The sequence below is a fragment of the Stegostoma tigrinum genome, chromosome 32 (assembly GCF_030684315.1).
Source record: "Stegostoma tigrinum isolate sSteTig4 chromosome 32, sSteTig4.hap1, whole genome shotgun sequence".
NCBI classification, from domain to species: domain Eukaryota; kingdom Metazoa; phylum Chordata; class Chondrichthyes; order Orectolobiformes; family Stegostomatidae; genus Stegostoma; species Stegostoma tigrinum.
The window spans coordinates 7,107,790-7,134,634 of NC_081385.1; the positions used below are offsets into that span (position 1 = coordinate 7,107,790).

Sequence of the window (26,845 nt, forward strand, 5' to 3'; positions counted from 1 at the left end):
ATGGGGTCACAATCACAGGATAACCTGTGGTCTTATGGTCTTATAATCAGTAAGGGAATCAAGCTTGTGGAGAAGAGGCAGGAGAGCAGAGTTGAGAATTATCAGATTGGCCATGATCTCAGAAAAGACTTGATGGGTTGAATAGCCTACTTCTGCACCTACCCCTTATGGTCTTATTTAGAGGGTAGCCATGTAGAATTGAGATGGAGAGAATTTCCTTTAGTCAAAAGATTATATTCTTTTGGATCCTCTCTGTGTGCTCCATATATACCCAGTTTATTCAAGAAAGAGATGTTACATTCTGGAATATTAAATAAAATAAGGGCTATGAGGAAAATGCAACAAATTGGAGTTGAGATGGAATTCCAGTTGTAATAATAGTGGAGCAAACATGAATAGGTGAAGAACATACTCCAGCTCCTGCCTCTTATGCTCTGAATAGGAAAGTCCACATTAGTTCAGTTAATCTAGTGGACAGACTAGTGCTTTCATTAATGGGAATGTTTGACAACAAGCCTCTTTCCTTTGAACATATTACTCAATTTACCGATTGCTAATTCCCTGAATTGCAACATCCTTGCCTAGAGATACTGTGGTTTTGTTTTACACTAGGTGCACCACCCAGGATCTGAACCAGGAAGTTCAGTTGCCAGTGTTTGAAGTTGCTTTTTCCTCTTGTAATGGCAGGTGAGCCCAAGAGCCCTTTTCTCCAGCAGTCGTGTACTAACGGCAACTATTTCACTGAGGATGACTTCGAATCATTCAATAAGATTGCGTCAGGAGGCTTTGCAAATATCTTCAAAGCAAAACACAAACTGTGGAGGGTGAACCTGGTTGTGAAATGCTGCCATTTGTTCTGTGAGGAATCATCATCTTTTGAGAGGTAGGTAGTAGTCATTACGGCCAATGGTGTGAAGCAATTTCCTTGATGATACGGTCTTTTCTGTAGATGATTCAATTAAACCTGGTCAATGTGATCAAAGTAAGATAATGATAAACTAAATAAAAACTGAAAGAACTGCAGATGCTGTAAATCAGGAACAAAAACAAAATTGCTGGAAAAGCTCAGCAGGTCTGGCAGCATCTGTGAAGGAAGTTCTGAGGAAGGGCCGCCGGACCCGCTATTAACTCTGTTTTTAGCTTCGCAGATGCTGCCAGACCTGCTGAGCTTTTCAAGCAACTTTGTTTTTGTTCCTGATAAACTAATTATTTAGGAAGGTATGAAGTGGTAATTAATACTCCACTAAACAGCAACTAAACTTGTTTAATAATATTTATACAAAGACAGTGTTTTACTGTAATAATAGCCACTCATGTGTGTAATGAGCCAAAAGCAGAAGGCATAAGGAGCCTACAAGGGATATTGACAGGTTATGTGAGTGGGCAAAGATCTGGCAAATGGAGTACAATGTGGCAAAGTGTGAAATTGTCCATTTTGACAATGAATATTGTTTGAATGGTGAGAGGCTGCAGAGCTCTGAGATGCAGAGGGATCTGGATGTATTAGTGCATGAATTACAGGTTAGTTTGCAGGCACGGCGAGTAATCAAGAAAGCTAACAGAATATTATGTTGGGAGGGGAATTAAATGCAAGAGTAAGGATAACAAAGTGTGGAGCTGGATGAACACAGCAGGCCAAGCAGCATCTCAGGAGCACAGAAGCTGACGTTTCGGGCCAAGGCCCAGTAAGGATGTTATGTTTTGGCTGTAAAGGGCATTGAGAGACCCACAACTGGAGCACTGTGTACAGAGCTGGTCACTGTACTTCTTGAAAGGGTGTTAGGAAGCAGTTCAGGGAAGGATTACCATAAGACATAGGAATGGAAGTAAGGCCATTCGGCCCATCAAGTCCATTCCGCCATTTAAATCATGGCTGATGGGCATTTCAACACCACTTCCCCGCACACTCCCCGTAGCCCTTGATTCCTTCTGAGATGAAGAATTTGTTGACCTCGGCCTTGAAGGCATCCAATGTCCCGGCCTCCACTGCACTCCGTGGCAATGAATTCCACAGGCCTACCACTCTCTGGCTGAAGAAATGTCGTCTGATTTCCGTTTTAAATTTACCCCCTCTAATTTTAAGGCTGTGTCCACGGGTCCTAGTCTCCCCGACTAACGGAAACAACTTCCTAGCATCCACCCGTTCTAAACGATACATTATCTTGTAAGTTTCTACTAGATCTCCCCTCAACCTTCTAAACTCTAATGAGTACAATCCCAGGATCCTCAGCCGTTCATCATATTTTAAACCGACCATTCCAGGGATCATCCGTGTGAATCTCTGCTGGACACGCTCCAGGGCTAGTATGTCCTTCCTGAGGTGTGGGGCCCAAAATTGGGCACAGTATTCTAAATGGGGCCTAACTAGAGCCTTATAAAGCCTCAGAAGCACATCGCTGCTTTTATATTCCAACCCTCTTGAGATAAACGACAACATTACATTCGCTTTCTTAATTACGGACTCTACCGGCAAGTTAACCTTTAGAGAATCCTGGACCAACACTCCCAGATCCATTTGCACTTCTGATTTGTGAATTTTCTCACCGTTTAGAAAATAGTCCATGCCTGTATTCTTTTTTCCAAAGTGCAAAATGTCACCTTTACTCACATTGAATTTCATCAGCCATTTCCTGGACAACTCTCCTAAACTGTCTAAATCTAATTACGCTCTAGAATGAACAGATTGCCTTATAAGGAAAGGCTAGACATGCTATGCCCATATCCTCTGGCGTTTAAAAGATTCAGGTGTGACTTAATTAGAACATATGAGATCCTGAGAGGATTTGACCAAGTGAATGCGGAAGGCAGTTTCCTCTTGTGGGAGAATTGAGAATGAGGAGTGAACGAAGGTTGCCCATTTAAGACAGGACAACAACAATTCTCCCAGAAGGTTGAGAGTTTTTAGAATTCCTTGCCTCAGAGGAGACAGCTGATGCAGAATCTTTAGACATTTTTAAGGCAGCGGTAGATAGAGTTCTGATTACCAAAGGAATGAAAGATTATCAGGGATGTGCAGGATTGGAGATTTGAGGTTAAAATCAGATTGGCCATGACTCATTGAATGGCAGCCCAGGCTTGAAGGGCTGACTAGCCACTTCTTGTTCTTTGTTCATATGTTCATATGTCAAAACGATGTCAGATTGCATGGAACTGGAATGAAGGCTGCAGGGTTATGGAGATGTCCTCTCTTACACCCTATTGCATCTGTACCTGGTTAGAGGCTAGGAATTCTGCAGCAGAATAACTCAGCTCCTGACTCCCCAAAGCCTGTTAACCATCTGCAAGGCATACGTCAGGAGTGTGATGGAATATTCCCCAATTGCCAGGATGGATGCTGCTCCAACAACACTAAGAAGATTGACATCATCCCGGACAAAGCCGCCTGCTTGATTGGCAATACATCTCCAAGCATCCACTCCCTCTACCACTGACACTCAGTAACAGTAGTGTGAACCATCTACACTGCATTAATTCACCAAAGATCCTTAGACAGCACTTCCCAAACCCAAAACTGCTTCCATGTAGAAGGACAAGGGCAGCAGATACATGGGAACACCAATACCTGAAGCTTCCCCTCCAAGCCACTCACCATCCTGACTTGGAAATATATTGCAGTTCCTTCACTGTCACTGGGTCAAAATCCTGGAATTCTCTCCCTAAGGGCATTGCCAGTCAACTATGTGGATATCCCGAACCATTCCTTTTCATCTACTCATCCAGCTGCCTTTTAAATATTGTAATTGTATTAGTCTACACCTCTTCCTCTGGTAATTCATTTCATACAAGCCCCACACTCTGTGTGAAAAAAAACCCCTTAGGTCTGTTTTAAATCTTTCCCCTCTCACCTTAAACTTATGCTTTTTTAGTTTTGAACTCCACTTCCCTGGGGAAAAAGAAAGAACGTGGCTCTTCACCCTATCCATTCCCTCATGATTTTATAAACCACTATAAAGTCACCTCTCAGCCTCTGACGCTTTCAGGAAAATAGCCCCACCCTATTCAGCCTCTCCCTCTTGCTCAAATCCTCCAACTTCAGCAACACCCTTGCAATCTATTCTGAACATTTTCTAGTTTAACAACATTTTTTCTATAGCAAGGACACCAGAATTGAATGCAGTACTCCAAAAGTGGCCTAACCAATCTGCTGTCTAATTACAACATGACATCCCAACTCCTATACCCAATGCTGTGACCAATAAAACTAGGCATACCAAGCACCTTCTTCACTAACCTTTCTAGCCATATTCTACTCCACTTTCAAGGAAATTATGAATTTACACCCCAAGGTCTCTTATTCATCAACACTTCTGAGGATCCTACCATTAAGGGGTCTCTTGCTGGAGTGGTGGTGAACTGCCTTAATGATCTTTGACGATCCGACTGAGGCAACTATCATTGATCTATTTTAAAGGGGAGCTAGGTAAACACATGAGGGAGAAGGGACTGGAGGGATATGTTGATAGGATTAAAAGAAGAGAGTCAGTGAAGAGTCAACATAAACACCAGACTGATTCCTGGGTGATAAGCAAAGATCCAAAGAACTAGGGATGCTGGAGATCAGAAACAAAATCAGAAATTTCTGGAAAAACTCAGCAAATCAGGCAACATCTGAGGAGAGAAAGCAGACTTAATGTTTGGTCTGGCCACCTTCTTAAGAACTGCTTAGCATTGCATTTCTATTTGTGGGAACTTCATACATTTCAACTGTTCTTCAAGTCTGAATTCGGCACTAGTCATTTTGGTCAAACATCTTCTGAAGAAAGGTCACTGGACCTGAAGTGTTAACCCTGCTTTCTCGCCACAGATGCTGTCAGACATGCTGCATTTTTCCAGCAATTTCTGATTCCTGGGAAGGCAGTTTTTGTCTTATGAGGAGAGATTTGGTTGACTGGTCATTAATTCACTGCAGTTTCAAAGAATGAGAGGGGCTCTCCTTGAATAGATAAAATTCTGACAGGGCTGCCTGCAGGGATGATGAGCCCAGGGAGTCCAGGACAAGGTGGCCATTTTGCACTCAGATTGGGACAAGTACCTTTATTCAGTGGGTGATGAGCTTGTGGAATTCTCTACCACAGAGGTCTGTGGGGGGAAAGTCACTCAATAGATTTCAAATACATATGTACTGAGTTTTAAGGATTAAAGTGCTAAAGGGTGTGGGGAGAGAGTGGGAGCATGCCAATGAGATACAGAATCAGCCATGATCATATTGAATGGTGGAATGGAGAAAATGGGCCGAATGGGCTACTACTCCTCCTATTTTCTCTGTTTTCTATGTTTCTATAAGGTTGAACCAGTTTGGATTGATAGTATATTTTCTGTGGTGTAAATTAATGCTAGCTCTTTGAATAATAAAAATAAGTGGTTCACAATCTTTGCCTTAAGTTTTCATGATAAAATTAAAACTCTTATGAAGGTCATGCTTTAGCAAGTAACAAATCATCCTAATTGGCTCATACAGGGCTCACACATCAAAGGAAGTTGCATTCAGTATCTTATTGCTTGTTTGTAACTATCTCCTTAGGGACAATTAGGGATGGGAGATTAACATTTGTCTTGCCAATGATGCTCACTCTCTGTGAATTAATTCAATAAAAATTTGGGTAGAGTTAATATTTCAAGTGGAGTAAAAAAAATGTTTCATAGCAGGATTACTTGAGGAAATGGATAATTATGACTATCTTTTCATGTTCATTTGTTACAGGAATATGAGCCATCTGCTCCAGGAGGCAGCCAGGATTTTGGAAATAAAGTTCAAGTATATCCTGCCAGTATATGGGATTTGTACAAGACCGGCTGGGATTGTAATGGAATACATGGAGAATGGTGCTCTGGATAAACTGCTCGTCAGGTACACACTAACCTGGATGGTGAAGTCTCGGATTATTCATGAGATGGCAATGGGAATGAATTTCCTGCATAGTATGAACCCACCCCTTCTTCATTTGGATCTGAAACCTGGAAATGTACTGGTGGATGAGAATCTTCATATCAAGGTTGCATCTTAAATACCTTGCATCTTGTATCTGAGATTTTAAATTCAGGTTTTTGTAGAGGCCATATCTGTCCTGTCGGGTAGTTCAATAGCAGGATTCAAAGGAAAGCAGGAGAGTGATCAGAGATAGTGGGAACTGCAGATGCTGGAGAATCCAAGATAACAAAGTATGGGGCTGGATGAACACAGCAGGCCAAGCAGCATCTTAGGAGCACAAAAGCTGACGTTTCAGGCCTAGACCCTTCATCAAAAAAGGGGGATGAGGAGAGGATTCTGAAATAAATAGGGAGAGAGGAGGAGCTGACTGAAGATAGATAGAGGAGAAGTTAGGTGCAGAGGAGTGTATGGGTGGGGAGGTAGGGAGATAATAGGTCAGTTCAGGAAGGACGGACATGTGAGGGGGAGGGATGAGTTTAGTAGTTAGGAAATGGAGGTGCGGCTTGAGGTGGGAGGAGGGGATAGGTGAGAGGAAGAACAGGTTAGGTAGGCAGGGATGAGCTGGACTGGTTTTGGGATGCAGTGGGTGGAGGGGAAGAGCTGGGCTGGTTGTGTGGTGCAGTGGGGGGAGGGGACGAACTGAGTTGGTTTTGGGATGCAGTGGGGGAAGAGGAGATTTTGAAGCTGGTGAAATCCACATTGATACCATTGGGCTGCAGGGTTCCCAAGCAGAATATGAGTTGCTGTTCCTGCAACCTTCGGGTGGCATCATTGTGGCAGTGCAGGAGGCCCATGATGGACATGTCATCTAGAGAATGGGAGGGCGAGTGGAAATGGTTTGCGACTGGGAGGTGCAGTTGTTTATTGTGAACCGAGTGGAAGTGTTCTGCAAAGCGGTCCCCAAGCCTCTGCTTGGTTTCCCCAATATAGAGGAAGCCACACCGTATACAGCTGATGCAGTATACCACATTGATGGATATGCAGGTGAATATCTGCTTGATGTGGAAAGTCATCTTGGGGACTGGGATGGGGGTAAGGGAGGAGGTGTGGGGGCAGGTGTAGCACTTCCTGCGGTTTCGGGGAAAATGCTGGGTGTGGTGGCGTTGGAGGGGCGTGTGGAGCGGACAAGGGAGTCACGGAGAGAGTGGTCTCTCCGGAAGGCAGACAAGGGTGGGGTGGGAAAAATGTCTTTGGTGGTGGGGTCGGATTGTAGATGGTGGAAGTGTCAGAGGATGATGCATTGTATCCGGAGGTTGGTGGGGTGGCATGTGAGGACGAGGGGGATTCTTTTTGGACGGTTATTGCGAGGACGGCGTGTGAGGGATGAGGCACGGGAAACGCGGGAGACACAATTGAGGGCGTTCTTGACCACTGCGGGGAGGACATTGCGGTCCTTGAAGAATGACGACATCTGGGATGAGTGGGAGTGGAATGCCTCATCCTGGGAGCAGATGCGGTGGAGGCGAATTGGGACGTTTATCTTCCAATAACCATTATCAAAACAGATTATCTGCTTTGAATCGCAATGATCTTTGTGGGAAGTTGCCAAATGCAAACTGGCTGCTGAATTTCCTACATTACAACTATGCTTCAAGTCTGAATGAGGTACAAATAGTTTTGGTCAACCTGTTCAGACATAGATAATAAAATGTGAGGCTGGATGAACACAGCAGGCCAAGCAGCATCTCAGGAGCACAAAAGCTGACGTTTCGGGCCTAGACCCTTCATCAGAGAGGGGGATGGGGAGAGGGAACTGGAATAAATAGGGAGAGAGGGGGAGGCGGACCGAAGATGGAGAGTAAAGAAGATAGGTGGAGAGAGTATAGGTGGGGAGGTAGGGAGGGGATAGGTCAGTCCAGGGAAGACGGACAGGTCAAGGAGGTGGGATGAGGTTAGTAGGTAGCTGGGGGTGCGGCTTGGGGTGGGAGGAAGGGATGGGTGAGAGGAAGAACCGGTTAGGGAGGCAGAGACAGGTTGGACTGGTTTTGGGATGCAGTGGGTGGGGGGGAAGAGCTGGGCTGGTTGTGTGGTGCAGTGGGGGGAGGGGACGAACTGGGCTGGTTTAGGGATGCAGTAGGGGAAGGGGAGATTTGAAACTGGTGAAGTCCACATTGATACCATATGGCTGCAGGGTTCCCAGGCGGAATATGTGTTGCTGTTCCTGCAACCTTCGGGTGGCATCATTGTGGCAGTGCAGGAGGCCCATGATGGACATGTCATCTAGAGAATGGGAGGGCGAGTGGAAATGGTTTGCGACTGGGAGGTGCAATTGTTTGTTGCGAACTGAGGGGAGGTGTTCTGCAAAGCGGTCCCCAAGCCTCCGCTTGGTTTCCCCAATGTAGAGGAAACCAAGCGGAGGCTTGGGGACCGCTTTGCAGAACACCTCCGCTCAGTTCGCAACAAACAACTGCACCTCCCAGTCGCAAACCATTTCCACTCCCCCTCCCATTCTCTAGATGACATGTCCATCATGGGCCTCCTGCACTGCCACAATGATGCCACCCGAAGGTTGCAGGAACAGCAACTCATATTCCGCCTGGGAACCCTGCAGCCATATGGTATCAATGTGGACTTCATCAGTTTCAAAATCTCCCCTTCCCCTACTGCATCCCTAAACCAGCCCAGTTCGCCCCCTCCCCCCACTGCACCACACAACCAGCCCAGCTCTTCCCCCCCAGCCACTGCATCCCAAAACCAGTCCAACCTGTCTCTGCCTCCCTAACCGGTTCTTCCTCTCACCCATCCCTTCCTCCCACCCCAAGCCGCACCCCCAGCTACCTACTAACCTCATCCCACCTCCTTGACCTGTCCGTCTTCCCTGGACTGACCTATCCCCTCCCTACCTCCCCACCTATACTCTCTCCACCTATCTTCTTTACTCTCCATCTTCGGTCTGCCTCCCCCTCTCTCCCTATTTATTCCAGTTCCCTCTCCCCATCCCCCTCTCTGATGAAGGGTCTAGGCCCGAAACGTCAGCTTTTGTGCTCCTGAGATGCTGCTTGGCCTGCTGTGTTCATCCAGCCTCACATTTTATTATCTTGGAATTCTCCAGCATCTGCAGTTCCCATTATCTCTGTTCAGACATAGCTCTGGAGTAGGTGGAACGTGAAACACAGTTCTCTTAATTCACCTGTTTAGACATGTTCTAACACATCACTGGAATGGATAGGATTTGAACCTAGGCCTTCATGCTCAGAGTGAAGGCAATAAGAGCACCCATAATTAGGTGTAAACTTAAGCTCCTCCATAATTGAGTCAGAAGGCTAAGTCCCACCCCAGATATCTAAGCATATAATACAGGCTGACATTGTAATGAGGGAGCGATGCACTTTTAGAGATGATACTTTAAGCAATTTTAAACTTATCTGTAAGGCAAACAATGTTATAGATTGGTGTAGCAAACAGACATTGCTGGAGAAATTAATTCATAAGGTGTCACTTTCTGCAGGGAGGCAGCACAGTATTCAGCAACAAGAAATGAACAATAGTGGTGCTAAGAGATGAGTTGCCAGCATTAAGTACTTTATCGGTCCATTTAATCTACTTTTGTTGTACAGAGAACTTGCAAATTATAGTGCAGCTATTATTTAAGAGAAGCCCAATTTCCAACAAATGGTGAGAGGCTACTTCAAGACGATATGTCAATATTAGTGCAAGAAGTGTGAAGTCATCTGTTTGAATTTTGGTGAGCAGAGTTGCCTGTAGGGAGTGTAATAAGTACTTTTCTCTCTGCACTTCCGAATGGTCTGAAAGCACAGTCTCAGAAGGACAAATCCATATCAGGGTTTTATCACTGAAAAGACATTTATGTTTGATATGTGAATGTTAAACAATATGCTTGTTTTAGATTGCAGATTTTGGATTATCAAAATGGGAAGATTATTTGAGTAGTAAAGAACAAATTGAAAGGGCTGTGACAAGAGGAGCCATCAGTTATATGCCACCTGAACTACTGAATAGAACTTCTGGAATCAAGCATGATGTTTATAGGTGAGCGTTTAGTTAGACTGATTCATGTTTTCAAGTTCAACTTGAAAGTTTTAAGCTCGTCAGCACAGTGCCATGCAAGTGCTGCACTGTTAGAGGTGCTGTCTTTAAGATGAGGTGGACATTGAAGGTCTACTGATGCTATTCAGTTGAGAGCAGGGAATTCTTTCCAGTGTTCACTATAACATCTATCTCCCAATTAATACTAAAACAGATTATCTGCTCAGTATTGTGTTACTGGTTGTGGGATCTTGCTGTGCGCAGTTTGGCTGCTGTAATCACAACAGTGACTATATTCCAAAGGCTCCTCCATTGTTGGAAGGTGGTTGATATGTCCTGAGGTCATGATAATTGCTACACAAGTACTTTTATTTCTGTTTGTCCTTTCATCCTTCTTTCTGCAGTAAGTCTGTAGTTTGTGATAGTTTGCCTTACATTGTTCATTCCGTAAAATGGTGACCCATAATTTATATTTGTTAGAGAGAAATGAAAGTCTCAGGCCTATACACAGTGATTTATATCCCCAGCACTAGTGAGACAACAGAGTAGTAATATCATTCACTATTGATTAACTATAGACTCCTGGTTAAGTATTGTCTCATTCAAAAAATTCCATAATTATTTTAGTAACATAGAAACATGAGTAGGCCATTCAGCCCATCAAGCCTGCCATTCTAGATCATCTCCTCAACCCCACTTGCCTGTACTATCTCCATATTTCTTAATGTCTTTAGTCTCCAGAAATGAATCAATTTCTGTGTTAAACTTGCTCAATGACTGAGCCTCCACAGCCCTGTGGGGTAGAAAATTCCAAAGTGCAGTAATTGGAAATAAGGTCAGGTGAATCTAATTGAATATGAACTCCCTGATTGGAGCTGTTAACCCTTGGCCAGACAAGAAGCTCTGGCTGACAGCTATAAACAGGAGATTTGAAGAGTCTCCTCATTGTAAGGACTGGATCTGAGCTGATGTACTGCCCACATGTAAATAAAGGGTGACTTAGTGATGGGATACCAGCCTCTGCAGTTATATTTTTTTTCTATTCATGTGTGGGGGTGTGGGGGTGTGGGGGTTGCTGGCTGGCCAGCCAGCCAGCCAGCATTTTCTGCCCATCCCTAGCTGTCCTTGAGAAGGAGCTGCCTTCTTGAACTGCTACTGTCCTGCGGTGGGTTGACCCATGTTGCTATTAGGGAGGGAATTCCAAGATTTTTGACCCAGTGCTGGTGAAAGGATGGTGATATATTTCCAAGTCAGGATGGTGAATGACTTGGAGGTGTTGCTGTTCCAAAATGTCTGATGCCTTTGTCCTTCTAGGTGGAGGTGATTTGTGATTTTTGGAAGGTGCTGTCTGAGGAGTCTTGGTGAATTTCTGCAGTGCATCTTGTAGCTTGACGCTCAGTAATGGCTATGTGCTCTGTGATGGAGGGAGTGGATGTTTGTGGATGTGGCACCAATCAAGCAGGTTGCTTTGTCCTGGATGGTGTCAAGCTGCTTGAATGTTTTTGGGGTACACTTATCCAGGAAAGTGGGCAATATTCCATCACACTCCTGACTTGACTTGTGCCTTGTAGATGGTGGACAGGATATGAGGAGTCAAGAGGTGAATTACTTGCAGTATTTCACAAAGATTAAAGAAATGCTTGCTCATCTCAAACTTAAATGGTCAACTATTTGTTTTGAGATTCCATCTCCTGGTTCTAGAGTCAGTAACTGGAGGAAAACATCCACCTGTAATTATTCTATAAGTTTCGATGAGATCAACTCGTTTTTTGTTGGAAACTCAAGAGAATATAGGCCCAATCTGCTCACTTCCCCCAAAAAAAATAAAACAGCATACCAGGGGCAAGTCTGGTGAACATCCATTGTACGCCCTTCCTTGGATATGGAGACCAAAACTGAACATCTTACACTCGATAAGGCTTTACCAAGGCTCTGTACAACTGCGGCAAGACATCTTTATTTATGCATTCAAATTTCCTGGAAACGAGTCCGCACATTCCATGTACTGTTTTCTCAAATTGTTTTCAAATCCCTGCTGGTTTAACAACACAAGCCTATCTCTAACTTCCTCTTGCCAAAAATATTTTCAGTTCTTTGTCTTTCTCCAGTTTTGTCGTCTTGTGCAATTATAATTCATGCTCCCATTGGCGATCATGCCTTCACCTTTAGAATTCCCCTCCAACACCTCTCTGCCTATATTACTGTCTTTCTCCCATTAAATCTACATTTTTGATGAAGCATTTTGCACTAGTCCCACTGCTGATGTGAAATTTGTCGGTTAACGTACCTTTAAAGTGTCCTGGAACATTCCACTGTGTTAAAGTTCCTTTACAAATGCACATGAAAACAGAACTCTGTGGATGCTGGAAATCTGAAATAAAACCAGAAGATGCTGGAGGAACTCAGCAAATGTGGCAGTGTCAGTGGGGAGAGAAACACAGTTACTGTTTTGAGTCTGATGTGGGTGTTCTCAGTGTTGTATTTGAAGAGAAATCATATCGGATTTGAAATATTAACTGTTTCTTTCCCCATAGATGCTGTCAGACTTGCTAAGTTTCTTCTGAACTCTCTGCTTTTATATTGTTGTATTATACACTACATAAGTACAAATTGTTTCATTGCATTGGATAAAACAGTCACTTCTTCATTCAGTTTAAGATGCCATAACTGTCTTTTCTGCCTTGAGGGAACTTAACTGGGGACTTCTTTCCTTCTAGCTTTTCGATCATTATGTGGGAAGTCCTGACTCAGCAGAAGCCCTATGCAGGTAACACAGTCTCTAATAACTCATGCGCTCAGTGTATGTACAACTGCTTTACTCTTTCAGAATAATTCACAATTCTTGTGAATGGGATGATTGACTTTTTTTTAAAAAAAGACACATTTTGTTGAAGTTTTCTTCATGCACTCACTGCAAAACATATCAAAGTAATTGGAAAACCTTTCTTCTGGGAGGAGAACTCTGATTAATTTTAAGGGACTCTGATTGGTAGAGGAGTTGACAGAGCCTGCATCAGTAGATGATGACTGACAGTTAACTGTTAAACTGTGTAGCATATATGTGCATACTGGAAGCTACAGATATTAATACACAGGGACCTATTTTTGTAGACAGAAAGAAACATGTATTTACATTGCACATGTTTCAACTCAATAACATCAGTGATAACCTCTAATGAACTAAGCGGATTTTTATGACAATCAACAAAGGCTTCATGGTCATTGTTAGACTCTTGATTCCAAAATTTTATTGAATTCAACTTCTAACACTTGCTGTGGTGGGATTCAAACCCAGGTCCCCTGAACATTAGCTGGTCTCTGGATTAATAGTCAATTAGTCAGATGTACTAGTTCTGGGTCCACTGTTTGTTATTTTATACCAATGATTTGGATGTGAATATAGGACATATGGTTAGTAAGTTGGCAGATGATACCAAAATTAGTGGTATAATGGACAGTGAAGGAAGTTATCAGAAAGTACAATGAGACCAAGTACAACAATCAATTGCCTGAGATGGAGACTGAGAGGTCCAGGAAGGTGAGGGATGTGCTGGAGATGGCCCAGGTGAACTGAAGGTTGGGGTGGAAGGTGTTGGTGAAGTGGATGAACTGTTCGAGCTCCTCTGGGGAGCAAGAGGTGGCGCCGATACAGTCATCAATGTATACTGAACAGATACTGAACAGACTTTCTCCAATAGGGAAGCCTAGAATTTAGCATGCAGCACAGTTTGAAAAGTGAGAGCCTTCCCATTAGTGATGGGGGTGAGGAAAACTTTCTACAGTGTTGGTTGTGTTTTGAATTGTGTTGAACACAGAGCAGTGGAGGGGCATTGACTACATTCATAACTGAGCTAGAAAGATTTTTGATTGAAGGATTGAGGTATTGTGGGAGAGGGGGCACAGTGTGATGGAGACAGACAGGAAATTGGAGTTGACTCTACCCTGAGATCTTAGTGACTGGCAGAGCAGGCATGAGGGCTACCCCCTTTCTCCTACTATGGTCTTACGAATTTGAGTTTCTCGTCGTTAAAGGCAGATGAGTTGGAATAACAAATGTCTGTTTGCTTTTGTATATTCTCACAATAGTATACTGTAATGCCCAAAGCAGTTCCTCAGCAAAGTATTTGATGGATTATGATTCATGACTTCCAAATAGTTTTGTGGATTGGCTAATTCCAGTGTCAATGCTATTCTAACATATTAATTAAAATAAATGGGTTAATGCCTGCATTACAAAAATACATTAATAAATTACTCCACCAATATGTTAACCAGCATGCTGCTGCATCGATGAAACCTCCTTAAAGGACAAGGAAGAGCTGAAATAAATTTGTTAATGCATTCTAAAAGACCCATGGGTTTCAGCCAGAAACTCAACTGTCTCTGTCTCTGGTACTTTCTTTCATTCCACTGAATGATTTATTGACTGTGTGTTTCATGAGTCGAAATGTGCCAGCAACAAAGTGTTACCTATCCTTACCTCACCTCCACTGATGTGATCTGTAACCCTCTGTAGATTACAAAACCTCAAGTGCATATATTCAGGCGATTTTTTAAAAATACAGATTATACTCAAGTAACCAAAGAATGCCTTCTGTCTTTATTCTCTATTAACACCATTATGTATGACTGTGCATATGGACACTACACAAAAGTGTGTGTGTGTGTGTGTGTGTGTGTGTGTGTGTGTGTGTGTGTGTGTGTGCACGCTGCCTCTGTCTGTATGCAGTTACTTAGCTGGCATTGTGATTGTTTATCCAAATAATGGTGCAACCTGCTATGGTCCTTCCTTGATTTAAGGCAAAACTAATATTGTTGAGAAGTTATATGATTCCTACTGTTTCTTCACATTCCAGGAACAAACATCATGGCTGTATTTGTTAAGGTGGTGGCAGGAGAGAGACCGTGCCTTACATTCATTCCAGAAAACACTCTACAAGAGTGCGCACATTTGGTTGACTTGATGAAGAGATGTTGGGATCAGGAGCTGAGAAGACGGCCTGCATTCTCAGGCATGAGATTCATTTCAAGTGGAACAGATTGTCTTTAAAAGTGTTGTGAACCTGTAGAATGCTGAACATTGGATACACAGAATATGAGTCATGGATGAAAGAAATGTTTGGATTTGACATTTCCAAGTAGCACAAGGGAATTCCTAACATATTTGTTCCATAGTGACTCAAACCTTTTTATAATTTGACGGCATATTCTTGGATTCCAGTCAAAGCTTCAATGTCTGCTATTAAATAAGTTTCAGTTAAATGCACTAAGCAACACCTGAGAACAAGTACATGTTCCCAGGAACTCTGTCATTGCCTCCTGTTCAATGACAATAAGCTTTCTTAAGGAACCTTGAATGAGCCATTATGGGCGACTTTTACTTGTGGTTTAGCATTGTGCCAGTGTCACTAACTTTGGCTCTAGGCTTGCACTGTTGGGCAAAACAAAACCAATAACTTGCATTTATATCGTAACACTTTGCTTTACAGTGGGTTTTTTGGCTAAATTTGAGTTGCGTTGAGTACTTTGGAGGGATTTCAGCCTGAGGCCTATTGACGTTTCTAACCATATCTTAGCAAACTTGCCTCATTAATCACCTACCCCATCCCCAGGGAATCCCAGCTTGTTTTATGCAATACCCAGAATAACTTACCATCAGATGTCCTGGAATTCACCGGCATCTCTAGCACCCACGCCATTGTTAAAAGCTCATTGTGTACCTTGGCAAGTACTGTCATCCCAGAGCTGGCCTGCTCCACTCCCAAGATTTGCTCCAGATGTACAAAATCAGTGCCCTCCTGGGCAGGCAGGGACTTGGTTGTCCAGCTAGATTAAATGGTGCAGGGCTGCTTCTCCACACACAGCCATCTCCACTCCCCACTGCCCTCTGGACCAAACTGTGCTGTAGACCTCTATGTTTCTATGACCAGCAGTAGAGACAATGACACTGGGCCATGCCAGCCTGGTGTGAGGCTTCCACCCAGGTTGCAGCAGTCTCAGTCATCTAGCAGGTGGCCCAGCACCATCAGAGGAAGGTCAACGGCCTTCTCCACTCTACCAGCATCGGTGCTTCTCTCCAGTATTAAATCTTCTCATTGTCCTCTCTCACTTACCCTTTCTCTCTACTGTAGCTACCTCCCACCAAGGCTCATGCTCCGCCACTCTCTCAATTACCTGCTCTATTTCCCTTCACTTGCTTTCACCCATCGCCAACCCCCAACAGCACTGTCTGCTCTATGTGCTGCCTAGTCATACCCATGGGACACCTTCCCACCTGCACCATCAGCTGAGCCACCCACTTTCATCTCCTTTAGTACCTGCCTGTCTCTGATTCAGGAACAGAACAGCCTGCAAGGGGGCCGAAAGAGTAAAGCTGCATGGAGGGCAGCCTGACATTCAGCTCCTCACTCTTTGTGAGAAGAGCATCCTGACTTTGGCCACCCTGAGTGGCTGGCATGTTGTTTCCAAGTGCCTGGAGTGGTATTGAAGGCCACCCTGGCTTACTGTGCTAGCAGCCCTTGTGCAAAGGCTGTGTCTGTTGACCACTAATTATTGCTGACAACAATGACATGTTTACTTCCTTTATGCCTGCAGAGAATTGCAAGGCCAGGAAGCAGTAAATGAGCCTGATATCTCTGGCATAGGGGTCAAAGTGCCAAAAGGCAAGGCCAAGCAGGGATGGTGTGAGCATCCAGGCAAGTTTGATGCGAGTGAGCACTGTGACAGTGACAGAACAGCTTAGAGATCCAGCCCAGGAGCTGGGTATGTGTCCCTGAGCTCACGGTATCCTTGCTGCACCATTACAATAAATTATTTGTGTAGCCCAAGGTACAACTTTGAATTAGGATTAGGATTAGGTTTATTGTTACATGCACTCACATGAGTGCAGTGTAAAGTTTACAAAATTGTTGTTTACGGTACCTTCTTGGATACAAAGGTACTTAGCTACAAGATTTTAGGAATAGATTAGAAGAATAAAGAAATAAAAAATTCAACATTACAGTCCTTCACCCATCTCAGGTTCGATGTACTGGGGTACAAAATCTCAAAACCAAATTAGAAGAATACAGAAACACAGAAGTGTCGATGCACCTTGTAAGTGGATCAGAGATGCACCGTGAGAGTTTTTCAGTCACTGGCACATGTCAGATGCCAATGTTTCTGAATATTATGTGTATATGGCCAGTGCCCAGGGAGCATGTGCTGAGATGTTGCATTCCATTGTTCATCGTGGAGGCCTTCTGGAGCAAGCAGTGAGCTGAATTTGGCAGGTACTGCTCTGGTTTCCATGTCACATTCTCCTGATATCAAGCTTGTCTAATGCATTTAGTATGATAGAAATCTGAAGTGAGTTAGGCTGTCAACAGGACATTTAATGAACAATAGCCCCCTTTCAGTGGCAACTCACCATTGCTGAATGAGAAACTTGTGCACACCGCTTGTCAAAAATCATAAAGAAATCTGCAGTCAAGTGCTCCCGATGTCTAGCTCTGACTCACCAGACTTCTCAACTGATTCTGTTGCAAATCTCATCATAGCCCACGTTGCTCAGGCCCCTATAAGATCCTGCTCATTGTAAAATGTCCTAGGGTGCTTCATGGGGCAAAATAGGAAATCAGCGAAGCAAAGGAGGAGGCATTAGGATAGGTGACCATAATCCAAGACAAACAGACATGCATGTCTTGAAGGAGGAGAAAGAAGGATAGAGAGATGGTGAGTAAATTCCAGAACTGATGTCTTAGAGGCCTGAAGATACAGCTGTGAACAAAGGAAGTGGAGAACTCATAATAACAAAGTGTGGAGCTGGATGAGCACAGCAGGCCAAGCAGCATCTTAGGAGCACAAAAGCTGACGTTTCGGGCCTAGACTCTTCAACGTCAGCTTTTGTGCTCCTAAGATGCTGCTGGGCCTGCTGTGTTCATCCAGCTCCACACTTTGTTATCTCCGATTCTCCAGCATCTGCAGTTCCCATATCCCTGGAGAATTCATAAGACTGGTGTAGGGCAAGCTCAAACTTCTTAGATAGCTGGAGGAGCTGATGGAGGTGAGGCCTGGATTAGGTTATAAATGGAATTGAATTGGAGGTTGAGAATTTTAAATTGAGGCATTATAGGAGTGGGGGACAAGGTAAGTCAGTGAGCACAGTTTCAGTTTGATTTATTGTTTGATTTTAAGCTTCATTTATTGTTGTCACATGTACCAGTGAAAAGTGTTGTTTTGCATGCCGTACATGCAGATTGTATGTACAAAGTGCATCAGGATAGCAGAACAGAGTGCAGAATACAGTGTTACAGCTGCAGAGAAGGAGATCAGAATTGACATTTGAGATGTCTGTTCAAAAGTCTGATGGTGAGTGTGTGAGGCTAGGTAGAAGTTAGAAAAACAGCAGAGATTTTGATGGGCCCTAAAATTGACATGTCAATAGCAATTTATGAAGTCGGTGCACTTAACCCAACTGATTTGTTTCAGATCAGAAGCCAGCAGCTGTATGAAATGAGTTTTTACAATGAAAAGGCAGCTGTAATAAATCTCATTGTGCTCTCTTTTCTGCTGGTTGAAGACATCTACCATCAATGTCTTACCAGATTAACTTGCTGCCTGGTTAATAATGTATCTACTCACTTGACCTGGTTGGGAATGAAATGGGGAAGTTGGCCTGTATTTATGATTTATAAAGTTAAAGGTACAGTTACTACAGTCTTACCAGGCCACACGGCTGATCTCTCATTACAACGAGAGAGAGATAAGGCTAGTGGTGGTTTAACTTGAGGGTCACCAGGCTCTTAAAGATAGTGGAATCAAGGGTTTTGGGGATAAGACAGGAACAGGATACTGATTGTGGATGATCAGCCATGATCATAATGAATGGTGGTGCTGGCTCAAAGGGACAAATGGCCTATTCCAGCACCTATTGTCTATTGTCAAGTGAGGAAAAGGTTGAGAAAATGAGTCATTCATGGTAACCTCAAGCTGGAAAACAAATTGAACCCACACCATTGGTAGTTCTCTACATCATAAACCAACTGTCCAGCCAATTGAACTAAACTGATCCCTGTACTAAGTACATAGCAAAACTCTTCCCGCAGCAATTGAGGAGTTTCAGAGAGTGAGAGGGCAAGGGAAGTGGGCCGGACAAAAATGTGGAATTAATGGTTCAAGTAAGACAATAACTGAGATATATTAAAAAATCCTCTGATATTTAAACATATCCGAAATGCACCCAGAATGCAAATTGTTGTCAGCCAGTTGATAAGATGAGCTCAGAGAGAGTGTAATTGGGATAGAAAACCAGCCTGGATTGGAATGAATTATGCAGCAGGCTCAAGGGGGCTGCATGTCCTACTTCAACTATTTCTTCTCCCTTACGTTGTCTGGCTGTCCTCAATCCAAATTACATGAATACTACACAATTTTCATTGGTTTCTATTGCATTCATTCTACAACTGAACCTAAAACCCAGGAGTAAGCGAACAGAAATCCGAGTTGAGAACTGGTCTCATGGAAAGCGCAGAAGAGATATCACATTCTTGAAGTCCTTCTTTATCCTACTGAAGTTTGAAAATTATGAAAGTGGTTAAATTGTAACAAATTATGCCCAACACATTTATGAAGATGTTAATTATGCTCTTCTAGGTGAAATACAACAGGTTTTGCTGACATTAGGAAAAAAATCAAAGAAAGATACAATGTACATCTCAGGAATGAAAAACAATTGCCAAGCATTTCAGTAAATTAACAGGAATGGTGATTTCTGCTATTTGCAGAGTCCAAATAAGAGCAGGAGCAGGTCGTTTGGCCCTGCATGTCTGGTTTGCCATTTAATAAATTCACAAAGCCATTTTCTTGTGCTATCCCCAAGTGCCTTTAATATCTAGAAATGGTTCAATTTCTGTCTTGATTACACTCAATCTCTGAACTTTCACAGCCCTTTGGGATAGAAATTTGAAAGATTCATCAGCTTCTAAGTGAAAAAATTATCTCAGTCCTAAATGGCATTTTTCTTATTCTGAGATTGTGTTTCTTAGTCTAGACATATCAGCCAAGGATTAAAATGGCATCAATTCAGAAATGATGTAAAATGCAAGGAATTTGTTCTCTGGTTACAATAGCAATGTTTAAGAGGCTTCTTTAAAGACACATAAACGGGAAGAGAATACAGATATATGAACCACATAAAGGCAAGAGGTTTTCAGTTTAAAAAGGTGCCATGTGCCAGTACAAATTTTGGGCTGAAGGGCCTGTTCCTGTGTTGCACTGTTCTTTGTACATTAGTGTCTCGTACACAGTTGCAGGGAAGGGGACACAGAGCTATGTTTGCGTTCACTGTGACCCAGGTGAACAATAATTGAGGAAATTCATATGTTACAATGTTCTGCCAGAAAGCAGATACAAACCAGTGATACACGAATTTCCTAGGGGAAAAAATATGGTGAAGCTCCACTCTTGTATTCACTGGAAATGTTAGGGAACCACCAGATGACAAATCCATTGTTTGAGAAATTAACTTGTAAGCATTTTGTTTTCAAGAAATTGTTCTGGAAACTGAAATGGTGCACAGCATGTCACAATGTCCAGATATTCAAGTGAACAGACAAACAGAAATACCAAATCTGGCTCCTCTGTCATCAACTAGCAGCATTCAGGTATGGTGCACTTTCTTTTATGAACACTTATTTTGAATATTGTTGTACTTGATGGTGTGCATACTGTTATAAATAGAGGGATGTACAGTTGGGATGAGCTGAAGAGCTTTAGATTGGTACACATGGGAAGATAATGACTGACACAAACCAATTGATTCAAATGACTGTGTAGTGCTAATTCAACACTTAATGCCTGAACAAGTTATAGGCTCTAAGATAGAGAATTCCAAAGTTCGCAACTCTCAGAGGAAAGAAATTTCTCCTTATCCCAGTCCTAAAGTGTCAACCCCTTATTCTGAGATTATATGAGCCCCTCATTCAAAACTCTAGCCAGGGCAAACAAACTCTAAAGTACTGAAAGAACTACGTTTCAGTTATATCACTTCTCATTCTTCTGAACTCCAGATGTGTTAAAATTCTCATCACTGACATTTCTCACCTTGATGTGCACAGTAGTTTAGTCTGCAAACATTCAGAAAATGTCTAGCAACTCTGTGTGTCACTAAAGCAAATAGGTATAATAATAATTATTTTAGAGCACCTTGTCAATGTGTTATCGCTTTTCCTTTCTTGTAGAGTGGCAAAATGATTGCTGAAATTGCAAATATTGAATTGCAGAATTTGAATCAGTTGTCAAAGACTGGGGGTAATGGTGAGTATTTGCATTGTGCACATGCTGTAGTGTTCATCTTATTTATTGTACTGATGTCAAGAATCTGAGGCCAAATGTGAAAAGTATTGATTACAACAAGGGCTTCCTGGTTTTTAGGCTGTAATTTTAAGTGACCAGCTCATTTCCTTGATCCTCATTATCAATTCTCCAGTTGTATCCTCTAAGACCCCCATACTTATTTTAGCTACTCTTTCTTTGTGTATACCTGTAAAAGTTCTTACTGTTTGTTTTTATGTTTATTACCAATTTACTTTCATAATTAATTTTCTCCCTCATTATTAGCTTTTGAGATATCTGCCATTGGCTCCTAAAATAGTTATCAATACTCTGGCCCACTACTAATTTTAGCTGCTTTGCGATACCTTAGTTTTTGACTGAAGGTTCTCCATGACTGCATCTGTTAACCATAGTAGATTCATTCTTGGCATCTAAACCTTTTGATATTAATGGCATTTTTTCCTACATGGAGGTAGAAAGTAAAGTGGTGGGAAGGACAAATATTGAATGAGTTGGCCCAAGAGAGCCACTTAACCCCTCTCAAAGCCTCAACAGTTCCTCTGTTTGGGAAGGTCCATAGATGACACCTACTACCAAGTAAAGCTTTTACATAGTCAGCCACAGATACTTAAAGGTTTCAAATTGGCTCAATTAACTGCTTTCATAGCAGGTGAGAAAAGTGATTTGTTTCAAAAGGAGAACAATCGCAACTTTCCTCTGGGTATAGAGAGGATCTTGTCATTTCGTCCAAGCTGGGACCAATCAGAGGTGGCAATGAAAGCCACTCTTGGAATATTGTGAGCTGTTTTGGGCACCACATTAAAGGAAGGATGTTCTGGTGTTGGAGGAGTTCAAGAGTCGGTTTACAAGAATGATCCCGGGGGATGAAGGGCTTGTCATATGAGGAGCAGTTGAGGACTCTGGGTCTGTACAAGATAGAGTTTAGAAGGATGAGGAGAAAACATAATCCTGAGAGGCCTAGATAGAGTGAACTTGGAGAAGATGTTTTCACTTGTCGGGCACAGCCTCTGAGTGAAGAGCTGACACTTTAGAACTGACATGAGGAAGAATTTCTTCAGTGAAAGGATGGTGAATCTGCAGAACTCACAGCCAGAGAGGGTTGTGCGTACCAAGTAATTTGCATGTATTTAAGACAGAGATAGATAAGTTCTTGATCAGTAAGATCAAGGGTTATGGGGAGAAGGCAGGGGGATGCAGTTGAGAAATATATCAGCCCTTCTCTTGCCTCTGAAAAATTCTCCTCATCTACAGCTCTCATTCTGCCCTTTGAAAACAGATTTACCTACTCAACATCGTTGTCTTAAACAACAGAGGCAGCACGCAGTAGCTAACACTGCTGCCTCAGTGCCAGGAGCCGAGATCAATTCCAGCCTTGGGTGAATGTGTGCAGTTTGCACACTGTCCCCGTGGCTGTGCCCACTGGGTGCTCTGGTTTCCTCCCACAGCCCAAAAAGATGTGCAAGCTATTTGGGTTGGCCAAGCTAAATTACCTTGTAGTGTCCAGGGATGTGCAGGCTAGGTGGATTAGCTGTGGTTAAAGACCACGTGGGGCTATGGGATTGGAGTGGTTCTGTGGGATGCTCTTTGGGAGGCCAGTGCATTCTGAATGGCCAAGTGGTCTCTGTAGGGATTCTGTGAACAATCTTCAGTCCAGCCAGGCAATGGTAACCTCAGGGAGGGCGGGACATCTCTAGTGAGGCACCATGAACAAGAAGCTCAGTCAGCAGATTGATCAAGCGAGGGATTGTCTCTGAAGGTATCCACTCCACATTTCATTTGCACAGCACTAAAGTCCACCTTAGGGTGTGGTTTTATGCTAGGGCCTAGTGCAAGCAGCCAGACTATGTGAGAAGGCACTGCACTGAGCTGTTATGCTGTAATGTCTATTTGAAATTTCCGACCCTACTGTAATGGCTTGTACTTCAGATGTCGCCATAAGAAGGCAGACCTTGTAAATCTTTTCACAGTAACTTCTACAATGGACTACATGTGACAATAAAACGACAATACAATTGTGTTGTATTGAAGTCAAAGCCATTGTTGGCCTATAGAGACATCGACCATTCTCTCACTTGAGAGAGGAAGAACTTCACAGCAACATCAGTTGGTCAGGGATTTGAACCCATGCTGTTGGTCTCACTGTGCATTTTATTTTACAGTGAAGATGACGGTGATATAAGCAAAGTCAACACAGTCCCTCTGAACATAAGGCTGCTCTCATCTCATTAGAGAGAGATGACAGGTGCTAAGTTAAACCTGAGGGTCAGCACACTTTAGGCAAGGGGAGAGCTTGAGAAGGAGAGTCCTTCATGGTAGCCCCAGGCAGTGCAGGAATTGAACCCATGCTGATGGAACACTCCAAGTTAAAAGCCAATCATCCAGCCAACTGAGCAGACCAATCTTTTGAAATTTTGATTCATTCAAAATTAAAATTAAAACTAACATTTCCTACTTAGATTTAAAACTAAACCTTCACTGTCTTAACTTTCACATGCAAACTGGTCACTTGGGTGAAGTTGGCACCAATGATGTTGCACACTGATTTTATTCAACCTCTTCCTGTATCTGTTCACTGATCTCCTTGTGTGAATGTGGCTGGTTATACATGATGCATTACAGACAGATTGGTATCAAAGGTTGACATCTAATTTCATGCCCAATGCCACTATCAGAATGAGATGCCCTTCATAGTTGGATAGTTTTCACAAGAAATGTGGACATAGTCTAAAATCCAGGGGAAACAAATTCATTATATTTTTATGCATAAATCAATTTTCTTTGTTATTTTATCAGGTTCAGTTTTGGACCAGATGAAGTTATAGCCTTCAAGTCAGAATGATAACTCGTCTAACATTTTGCTGAGATAGTTATAAGTGTGCAAGGGAGGTAATGGCCTAGTGGTATTATTGATGGACCGTTAGTCCAGAGACTCAGGGAATGGTCTGGAGACTTGGGCTCAAATCCCACCATATAGTGGAATTTGAATTCAATTTGGGGAAAAACATATGGAATTAAAAGTCTAATGATGACCATTACCAATTTATGGGGGGAAAAAAACCCAGCTGGTTCACTAATATCCTTCAGGGAGGGAAATCTGCCTTCTTTACTTGGCCTGGTCAACATATGACTCCGGACCCAATGTAGTTGACTCTTAATGACCACCTAGACAATAAATGCTCTCATTTCATGAATGAATTGAAAGAAAATAAGCAATTGGAGTTTTCTTAGCAGTGAGGTGTTTTGTATGATTAAGTCAAGCCCAGATATATTCTGAAGTATCACAAGGGTAGCAGGCTAAACTTCTTCATTCTCTTCATGCACCGGTCCAGTCCAATCCCTGCATTTGGAACAATCACTGACAATTATTGGGAAGGTTTCTTCTGATCTTTTGAGTTTAGCAGAAATACAAAGGAAGGAATATCTTCCCACATATATTTTAGGTTACACCATAGATTGTAAGACCAGTTTCTACAGTTAGGTAATAGGATCAGCCATGGTTTAGTTGACCATGACCAACATGGGTAAGAAGCAGAATCGTCTCCTCTTGACTCTGTGTCCCCTTACAGGCTGTTCAATGCTCTCTTATCTTTGTGCTTGGCTGTTTCAGTCCATTTGGACTTGAGAAGTTTTAGATCTATCAGGACTCGTGTTAAATCTTCATCCTTCATAAGTCCGAGATGTACAAAAACATGCAACGTCTTTTCAGGCTGTTCAAATAAATCCCCTGATGTAACGATAGGGTTTAGAGATATGCAAATAGACCTTGGAGGTTTGTCCTTGTACCAAAGGAGCTTCTGTTATTCAAGAAGGCAACTCATCACCTGCTCCTCCATGACAATCAGGGATGGACAATAAATGCTCACCTGGCCAGCTAGACCCACATCCCCTGAGTCATGGTATGATGTTACCAGACAAGTGAGAGAGACTCTGCTAGAAGACTGGAACAAAAGCAACTTAGGATAAGTCTGATCATCATGTATATAATATAAATCAATGCTGTGTAGGCAAACATCTTGTGGACTGGCCTTGGTTTATTTGAACAGACAAACCCAGAGTAAAAGCCCTAGAACCAGCCCCAGAGAAAGTTACAGTAAAATTGGCTCTTGCCAATTTCCTTTTGATAATCAGTCAGTGCTAAGGTCAGATACAGAATATAGATCAGATTAAAATACAATAAGTTCAAGACTAGAAATGGCTGGAGCTCACTAGCATGATGCACCATTCATCTGCATTCTTATGTTTTTTTTCTTACTGCAGATGAACTCTCCATCGACAATAGAAGAGAATTCCTGCAACTCCTACGAGAACAAAATTTCAACAATGTGAAGAAAATATTAAAAAAGGAACATGTTGTCATGAATTTTGTGGAGGACTACACTTTGTTGCACTTGGCCATTTTCACAGGAGATGTAGAACTTGTCAGGCTGGTACTGAAGCATGGAGGCTCTGTCAATGCCCAAACCTCCAGAGGGATGACACCTCTGATTATAGCTGTACAACATGGGTTTGTGGATATCTCCATGTTACTCATTGAAGAGGGAGCTGATGTTAACCTCACAGATGAAGACAACTGGGGACCTCTGCATTTTGCGTCTCAGAATGGAGATGACAGAATTGCTCGGCTGCTGTTGGATAAAGACGCTGATGTCAACATCAGGGAGCGTGATGGGTGGTCCCCACTCCACATGGCATCGCAGAATGGCCACGAAAACATTGTGCGAATTCTCTTCACACGCCACGCCAGCCTTGATCTACAGGACAGGGACAATCGCACGCCTCTTCATCTTGCAGCCTATCATGGAAGTTATAACATTACCAAGCTTCTGATTGGGCAAGGAGCTAATTTAAACAAAATGCAGGATGGCTTCAGGACACCGATCCATTTGGCTGCTGAAAGGGGTTTCTTCAGAGTGGTCAGGCTCTTGGTGAACAGTGGAGCTGATGTCGACTGCCTGGACCATTCTCACTTCAGCCCTTTGCACTTGTCAGCTCTGAATGGTCACACAGGGATCTGTAGACATCTCCTGAAACATGGAGTGAATGTCAACCAAAGGACCTTACAGAATTGGACAGCCTTGCACCTTGCCTCTATGAAGGGGCATGTAACAACTGCCCACCTGCTAATTGAAAATTTCTCTGATGTTGATGTTGGTGGTGACAGAGAGTGGACTGCCTTGCACTTGGCAACATATTACAACCATGTGGACGTTGTCTCGGAGCTCCTAGCGAGTGGTGCCAATCCTGATGTCACAGATGTGTCAGGGTGGACACCCCTCCACTTCGCTGCACATAAAGGCAGACTTTGCTGTCTAGTGAAGCTTCTAGATCGCAAAGCCAATGTGAATGTTGCTAATAGGTTCAGGTGGACCCCGCTGCACTTGGCCGTGCTGAATGGGAATGTTGTTATAGTGAAAAGGTTGACAAGGGAAGGCGCCAATCTGAAAGCTAAGGACATGTATCAGAACACACCACTCCAGCTGGCTTTGAAACACCAGAAACAAAGTGTAGTCGATGTGCTTACAGTGGAGGAGTCATCAAATGATTACACCACTGACTCGACCCAGAGCCTAACACAATAAATACAATAACTGAGAG

At 43.0% G+C, this 26,845-nt stretch overlaps 1 protein-coding gene across 1 annotated transcript; it reads left to right on the forward strand.

The window, feature by feature from the left end:
• On the forward strand, positions 1 to 26,829 carry ankk1 (ankyrin repeat and kinase domain containing 1). The gene is made up of 9 exons (XM_048561976.1): positions 1 to 49; positions 688 to 883; positions 5,702 to 5,993; positions 9,777 to 9,919; positions 12,634 to 12,683; positions 14,773 to 14,928; positions 20,444 to 20,559; positions 21,136 to 21,211; positions 25,508 to 26,829. Exons 1-9 carry the CDS (start codon positions 1 to 3, stop codon positions 26,827 to 26,829), a joined length of 2,400 nt encoding a protein of 799 aa, XP_048417933.1.
• The last annotated feature ends 16 nt before the right edge of the window (positions 26,830 to 26,845 follow it).